Below are 9,112 nucleotides of genomic sequence, written 5' to 3' on the forward strand. Positions count from 1 at the left end.
GCAGGGGGTCCTCAACAGGGGGTCCGGGACCCCTAGGGGATCCTCAGAGTTACTACAGGGGGTCCGCCAAATCTTTGTGTGATATGATCTTTTTTTTTACCTTAACCACTTGAACCCTAGCATCCCTTTTCTGAGGAGAACTTTAGCCAAAAATTGCAGATCTACAAGCTCACAACGCCTCGCAGCTGCGAGGCGTTGTGAGCTTGTAGATCTGCTATTTTTGGTATATAGCTGTAGAGGGAAAAAAGAGCAGACCAAGTAAACAAAAAAGTTTAATCTGAAACACAATTTTCTACAATATGTAGAGGGGGGGTCCCTGCTTCATCTCTGTCTCAGCTAAGGGGTCCTTGGCCTGAAAAGGTTGAAGACCCCCGTCCTACTGACTCACCTGCCAGTGAGGGGCCCCCACCGGGAGGACATTGAGCCTTCATCCTTCTCCTCCCGCCCAACACTCCTCCCCCGAACATGGGCCAATTGTGTTGGCATATAGTAGACGCTCGTCAGTTTTTGAATGACGAGCGCTTTTGCGATGGTGTTGTAAGCTTGTAGATCGGCTATTCTCATAGGAGATGTATTGTTTGAGACACACATCCGGGTTTTTTGACCAATAAGCACCTTTGTTTGACTCGCCGGCGCCGAGACAGCTGACGCTTCACCGGGTCGAACAAAGGCATCACGTGACGTCGATCCCCTTCTCCTATTCGCTCATACTAGGACATGCCATGATGTGTAGGCAGAAGAATAGGGGTTAACTTGGTTAAACCATAGGGTTAAACTCAAGCAAGCCCAACTGAGCAACTACACTTTGGAAACAAGACCATAGAAACTACCTAGATAGAACTACCAATATTTACGAGCGACTTTACAGGAAAACAAGCCCGTAAAGTCGTTTATAATAAGCAGACGTGGCAACACTTCAGGCTACTCAGAAATGCTGTCAAAACACAGCGGCTGTTTGTTTGGATTGTCTGTAGGTCTCTGGCAGTGTTGCCAAGTCTTGCTTTTTATAAGCGGCTTAGGGCCTGTTTTTCTGTCAAGTTGCTTGTAAAAAATATTGGTGGTTGCAGGTTTTTTTTTTGGGCTTGTTGCAAAAGTGTAGTTGCTGAAGCTATATCAACACATTTAGCTGTGGACACCAATGCTCTAAATGACCTGGTGACCTCCAGTATGATGACACGTCAATGTTGTCAGTTACAGTTACTGGGAAGTGGGAGGTCAAGAAATTACACAGAAAAGGGAATTAGAATCTCAAGAAGGGGAAGTGTACCGGATTGTGTTGTGTTTTCTTCTTTATGTTGAACTTTGACTTGAGTTGCACTGTGCTCATATGTGCCTGCTCACTCATACATAAGATGCTCATCAGTACATCAGTTAAAATGAGTTTAATGGAACGGAAGGATGGATAAAGTAAGAGAATTTTACTTTTTTTTTGTAGCTCTGGACCACTAGCATAGTTCTGTTAAATAATGCCTGGGCTTGATATAATTTGCTGCACGTAGTATCGTGCAACAAATTAAATCAAGCCCTTAACAGTCATTATTTAATTTCAAGACTCATGAATATTGAATATACTTATCAATATTATTTAAACATAATTGTAGCGGCCTGAACCTCTACGCGGCTCTCACACCTACATGGATGGCACCACCGATCCGACCACTATGTGTGAGTCATGTCGGGGCTTCGTCAGAGTACCCGTCCGTCTGTGTCTCTTTTGTGCCCATATGGAGATATATGGGCACAAAAGGCCCCCATTTATGGGCATATACAGATGACATCAGGAATCTCATATATAGGCATAAAAGGGACAAGGACCGACAGATACAGATATATCCATATTTTGGCATAAAACCTGTGTCCCTTTTATGCCCATATATGGAGATATCTGTATCTGTCGGTCATTGTCCCTTTTATGCCGATATATGGATATTCCTGAAGTCATCTGTATATGCCCATAAATGGGCATGCCCCCTGTTGTGCCCATATATGTAGCTTGTTTATGACTATGTTGTCATAGTGACTAAATTTAGCATGTGCTCAGTACCGGTGAAGATTTCACTCTTTAAATCTTTCTGTACACCTCTGTATACTGCCCACCTGTGGTGTCGCTACAAGCATGGCAGCATCAGACAAATCACCGTGGCTTATAATGACGGCATGAGGCTGCTGCTGAGAGCTCCATGAAGCTCCAGTGCAAGCCAGATGTTTGTTAGTGTTGGGGTACCCACCTGCTCTGTGCTACGTAACCTTATGTATAGATTTATGTGTAGGGCATCTGAGTCAGTAAATTACATTGACATCATTGCTGTCATAATTAATCCCTTACGTAGTTCTGTCAGGTTCTCCTCTAGACTGTGACGTGGCTGTGGTTTGTTTATGCTGTCATAGTGACGTGGCTGTGGTTTGTTTATGCTGTCATAGTGACGTGGCTGTGGTTTGTTTATGCTGTCATAGTGACGTGGCTGTGGTTTGTTTATGCTGTCATAGTGACGTGGCTTTGGTTTGTTTATGCTGTCATAGTGACGTGGCTGTGGTTTGTTTATGCTGTCATAGTGACGTGGCTGTGGTTTGTTTATGCTGTCATAGTGACGTGGCTGTGGTTTGTTTATGCTGTCATAGTGACGTGGCTGTGGTTTGTTTATGCAGTCATAGTGACGTGGCTGTGGTTTGTTTATGCTGTCATAGTGACGTGGCTGTGGTTTGTTTATGCTGTCATAGTGACGTGGCTGTGGTTTGTTTATGCTGTCATAGTGACGTGGCTGTGGTTTGTTATGCTGTCATAGTGATGTGGCTGTGGTTTGTTTATGCTGTCATAGTGAAGTGGCTGTGGTTTGTTTATGCTGTCATAGTGACATGGCTGTGGTTTGTTTATGCTGTCATAGTGACGTGGCTGTGGTTTGTTTATGCTGTCATAGTGACGTGGCTGTGGTTTGTTTATGCTGTCATAGTGACATGGCTGTGGTTTGTTTATGCTGTCATAGTGACGTGGCTGTGGTTTGTTTATGCTGTCATAGTGACATGGCTGTGGTTTGTTTATGCTGTCATAGTGATGTGGCTGTGGTTTGTTTATGCTGTCATAGTGATGTGGCTGTGGTTTGTTTATGCTGTCATAGTGACGTGGCTGTGGTTTGTTTATCGCCTGCCGGTCCCCCCCTTAAGCCAATTTTAATGTAGGAAGATCCGTTCTATATAGGGTTAAAGACAAGTGCTTGAACAGATTGATGTTATATTAATCAATTTTGCCGTGGACCCCCATTGTATGTGAACTACAGTATAGTCGCTTCTTTTGGGGCTTGTTTTCGTAGACCTGTCCGCTTATTTCTCTCTCAATGTCTGGCAACACTGGTCTCTGGGAACACAGTCCATTGGCTGTGGCCATAAGTTCTGTTGGGGACGTCAATCGGCCAAGTGGACATCAATTTTATGCACTGTCGGATCAGCAAAGCCTCTTTGAAAACGTGTGTGTGTGTGTGTGTGTGTGTGTGTGTGTGTGTGTGTGTGTGTGTGTGTGTGTGTGTGTGTGTGTGTGTGTGTGTGTGTGTGTGTGTGTGTGTGTGTGTGTGTGTGTGTGTGTGTGTGTGTGTGTGTGTGTGTGTGTGTGTGCGTGCGTGCGTGCCGAGGGTGCGTATCCCATACCTCCCATCTGAGAATCCCCTGGTAGCATTAAGCTAGCTTAACCCGATGCAAACACAGACTACATTCAGTATGCATGCATTCACATACAGCATGCACATACACACGCAACCACACACACACACACACACACACACACACACACACACACACACACACACACACACACACACGCATGCACCCACACACACACACCCACACACACACACACACACACACACACACACACACACACACACACACGCATGCACCCACACACACACACACACACTCCGAGAGGACCGGTTCCCTTATCAGGGTATCCCTCCCTCTCTTATCAGCAGCCATTGACACCCAATAACATCTCTCTCTCTCTCTCACACACACAAACACACACACACACACACACACACACACACACACACACACACACGCACACACACACTCTCTTATCAGTACCATACGTCCCTCTCAGACTCAGAGACATTCTGTATCGTTGCTGTCGGGCAGAAACCTCTTATCTCCATATTTAAACTTTGCTTGTAACTTTTTCATAAATTAATGTCCTACTAATCTATTCATTTTGAGATTATTTTTTGGGGACTTTTTCTGGCTTTTCTGCCTTTTCTGCCCGGACCGCAAGGCCAGCGGTCCATCTACTACCTTTGATACTTTTGTGTGACTCTGTAGTTTGATGATCAAGTATGAAAAAAGGCAAAAGGTTAGACCAGTGGTTCTCAAACTTGTGTCAATGTGTCAAGGACCCCCAAAATGATATGTATTTGGCCGCGGACCCCCATCTAAACATATGTTGTTCCAGGGACCCCCCCAGAAGCAAAGATTTGAGTTACAAATGTTTGCTTTAAAAAAGATATATTCAAAGATTTGCACAAATGTTCACGATTTTTCAAAAAATAGCAGAACTACAAGCTCTATGAGCTTGTAGTTCTGCTATTTTTGAATAGCCAAAGTATAAAAGGTCATAATTATTCTGATGCTATATTTACACATTTTGCCGGGTACCCCCTGGAACCCCCTCAAGTACCCCTGGGGGTCCCCGGACCCCACTTTGAGAACCAATGGGTTAGACTATGGAGATGAGAGGTTTCCGCCCTGACAGCAGCGATATGAACATCCTCCCGTAGAAAAGGAGAAAAAACACCAAAGCCACCACGTGTTAAACACCAGGGTTTACCTCACTGTAGTGAAAGCCTTCTGAAATATTTATCTTGTGTGTAGCACTGAGGCTGCTGGTGGGATTATTTATTGATATTCTGTTGCTGGGTAAAGCCTTACTGTCAGTGGTGGACAGTCACAGACAAGTACATTAAATGCACTCAGTGGTGATTCTATAGGGGGGGGGGGGCAGGGGGGGACAATTGCCCACCCTGGCGGCTGGACGATAAAAAATAAATAAATATATATAAATATATATATATATATATATATATATATATATATATATATATATATATATATATATATATATATATATATATATATATATATATATATATATTTATAATTATCTTTTTAATTATATATATTTTTGCCAATATATGGCAAGTATATGCAGAATATATGCTGCATATATGCCTAATTCAGGTTCATATTATGCATATATATGTGTATATATAGGAAATGTATGTCTCATATAGCTTATATATTTCCACATATATGACACATATATGGATATATATTCATATACATTATGTAGAGACATATACAGGCGGCCAATGTCACATAATGATACACATATATGTTGCATATATTCATCGCCTATGAATGCACTTGTACATTTTACCTGAGTACTGTACTTGAGTACATTTTTGGAGTATCTGTACTTGTACTACTTGAATATTTTTGGATACTTGATCCAAAATGACTTTCACTACACTAAGTACATAAGTACACTACACAAGTAAAAGTACATTACGGTATTTCAAATATAGTGGAAAACAGTTGATCTACAAGCTCACAACGCGTCACACTGTGACACGTGAGCTGGTAGATCTGCTATTTTCACTATTATTGAAATTGTTTGTTTGTCATTTGTTCATTTGTACTTTACAATATTTAAGTCGTTTTTAAAAGCAACTTTAACTCAGAGTCAAGTACAAATTTGACAGAGAAACTTTCACTTGCAATTGAGTAACATTTGACCGGGACTATCTATACTTTGACTCAAGTACTGGGGTTGAGTACTTTGTCCACCATTGGTCACATCAGAGACGTTTATCTCTCTCACACACTTTGTCACTCAGTCTGTCTGTCTGTCTATCTGTCAGTCAGTGAGTGAAGTGGATGTGGCCAGAATGTTGGCCAGAAAATCAAGTGAACCAAAACGTCTGACAAATGCACTGATACTGAACTCTCTCTCTCTCTCTCTCTCTCTCTCTCTCTACCCTGGACGGGGTAGCCGTAGATTACGACTCCCGTCTCCCGTAGATGTATTTCATGATTCTGACATTTTCAATCTACGAGAGTTATAGCAACCATCCCCCCATTTCCCACTGGACCTTCAGCTCCTAAGCCCGTAGGGTCTCTAAACTAAAAGAGGTGCTTACCCTTGTGCCCCAAATGTTTACTCACTCTACGGGGTTCTAGTGCAATGTAATAATCCATATTTTTCAATAAATAAGTGTTTTAATCCCGTCTGTCTTTTCCCCCCTCGTTTACTTCCTGTTTACATAGTGTAATTCCGGATGCGCTTCGCCACTACCGCCCATTGGGAATTTCCGACAGAATCGGCCACAGACGGGATTAAAACACTTATTTATTGTAAAATATGGATTATTACATTGCACTAGAACCCTGTAGAGTGAGTTAACATTCGGGGCACACGGGTAAGCACCTTTCTTTTGCATTTGTACATGTTTGGAGACCCTATACCTACAGGCTTAGGAGCTGAACATCCAGTGGGAAATGGGGGGGATGGTCGCTATGACTCTCGTATAGATTGAAAATGTCAGAATCATAAAATACATCTACGAGAGTCGTAATCTACGGCTATGGGCGGGGTAGAGGGAGGAGGTGATGAAGGTGCGTGTAGCGAGGAACCACTCAAACCCCCTTCACTTGGAGATTGTGGGAAGATTTAGCAGGTGGTCGATTGGCTGGTTCAATAGACAACACTTCAGTAACAGTATGGACAGTATTAGACATGCTTACTGTGCGTTCTCTTGTATGTTTCTTTGTCTAGCACTATGCAAGCACTGCTGATATACAACATGCTGTTGTATGTTGTATATCTTATATTAAGATTGGCTTAAATAAATGGATTCACCCCCAAAAATTACTTTTTTTTTTATCGATTAGTCACCCCATGGAGACTGAATTCATGGGTATTTTTTTGTTTTTGACGCATTCCTAAGACAATAATTTGTTCTAGTACGAGACACAAAGAGCCTCCTTTGTGTCTCCTGCCGGAACCGCTGCCTACAAGTCCGCTGGTCATCAGATTATTGGTTTAGGAATGTGACAAAGACCAAAAAATATCCATGAATTCAAGTGTCCATGGGGTGACTAATCCATAGGAAAAAAAGTACTTTTTTGGGGGTGAACTATCCCTTTAAGGGGGCGGGGTCCTTGAAATGTTAAAGTGTGAGAACCACAGGGGCCACTTGTAATACCTTCGTAGCCCACCAGTGGTCCCCGGACCCCACAGGTTGAGAATCACTACACAGCATTTGGCAACCCCCTTCTTGCAGGATCAATAAAGTAGTGATGGGCATATCGATACTTGTATCGATATATCGATCGATTGTCTGAATATCGTTTGGTATCGATACTAAAAAAAATATATCGATACTTTTCAATGTACTTCCGGTTCCGGTTTACGGCCATTTCCGGTTCCGTTTTGGTACTTCCGTGTCCGGTTTACGGCCATTTCCGTTTCCGTTTATGGCCATTTCCGGTCCCGTTTCCGGTTTGTTTCTGTTTTCGGTTCCGGTATCGGTATCGGTATCGGTATCGGTATCGGAAAATTGGCCCCAAAAATATCTGTATCGTATCGACTTGAAGAAATGTGGTATCGGCCCATCACTACAATAAAGGTCTTATCTCTCTCTCTCTCTCTCTCTCTGTGTCTCCATCAGTGTGACTCGCCCCCTCCCCTCCCCATCACCCCTCCAGTCATGACGGACTTGGACGCCTCGGCGGTGGGGGAGCCCCCTCCCCCCTACATGATCTTCGTGGTGGTCTTCCTGTTCTTCGTCACGGGTCTGCTGGGCTTCCTCATCTGCCACCTGCTGAAGAAGAAGGGCTACCGCTGCCGCACGGCCGACATGGACGACGAGGAGGAGCAGGAGGAGGAGAAGAAGCAGGGCCTGAACAACAGCGTGGAGGGTGAGTCTGTTGACCAGGGGCCCGTTCAACCCGTTTACACCCATCTGTGTCAACCACTTCATCCGTTATTTTAAACTTTATTAGGCTATTCAAAAATAGCAGATCTACAAGCTCATAGCGTGGCACTCGGTGCCACGCTATGAGCTTGTAGATCTGCTATTTTTTTTTTAAATCTTTGAATATGTCTATATATTTTTAAAAGGAGCATTTTTGACTCAAATCTTTGCTTCTGGTCACACGCACACACACACACACACACACACACACACACACACACACACACACACACACACACACACACACACACACACTTTTAATCTATGTGAAACATGTGGATAGTGCAGAATTTTTATTTTAAGGGAACATTTTGTTATTATGGATATAAATAAGTAAACTGTGATTCTCTGGCAAACACATGGACATTATTATACACATTATGGACACATTCACACCTTGACATAAACACAGAGATTACACGTCGATTTATAGACCAAGTGTAGCGATATGGAACGGAAAAGTAATCTTTCTTGTCTTCATATTGCTAAGTATTCTTACAATCCATTATTTGCATTGCAAGACGATTTTAGATTGACACAAGTCACACGATACGATAAGTTGCTGTTTACATATCGATGTAGTTGTATCGTTGGAATTCAAAATCAATACATCGATACAACTATTGTTGCACCCCTATTAGCCCATTAAGACCTGGGAGGTCACCTGGAGCAAAATATTTTATACAAATGTTCGCTTAAATAAAATCATATTCAAAGATTCTTGACGATTAAAAAAAAATGCAGATCTACAAGCTCATAGCGCGGCACTCTGTGCGCTCTATGAGCTTGTTTTTTTTATTTTGGAATAGCCAAAGTATAAAATAATGGTTATAGGTAAACATCTAAAATGACACTTGTTTCCACTGAAACGTATTAGGTTATAGCGTGAGGATAGGGTTTGTGTCCGGGTAGCTCAGTCTGGTAGAAACTCTCACCTTTTGGACCACAAGGTCATGGGTTCGATCCCGGGTACCGCCAACTCAGCGTATGAGTATAGCGCGGCTTGGGTGCGGCAAGTCGTGCGGTAAGTAAGTAATACGAGCTGATGATGGTAGGTGTGGCGCAGCCACAGCATTCCGTCTCCCAGGGGTCTAGCG

The 9,112-nt window shown here is 42.9% G+C and overlaps 1 protein-coding gene across 1 annotated transcript in view; it reads left to right on the plus strand.

Annotated features, from left to right (window-relative positions):
- The window catches only part of LOC308075841 (uncharacterized protein), a 40,060-nt gene that overhangs the window by 13,504 nt on the left and 17,444 nt on the right, over window positions 1-9,112 (plus strand). The window contains exon 2 of the mRNA XM_080415820.1: window positions 7,710-7,959. Coding sequence (XP_080271946.1) covers window positions 7,749-7,959 — 211 coding nt within the window. The 5' untranslated portion in view covers window positions 7,710-7,748. The remainder of the gene's footprint in view (window positions 1-7,709; window positions 7,960-9,112) is intronic.

This window comes from Gymnoscopelus braueri (assembly GCF_963280865.1).
Source record: "Gymnoscopelus braueri genome assembly, chromosome: 20".
In the NCBI taxonomy this organism is placed as follows: Eukaryota; Metazoa; Chordata; class Actinopteri; order Myctophiformes; family Myctophidae; genus Gymnoscopelus; species Gymnoscopelus braueri.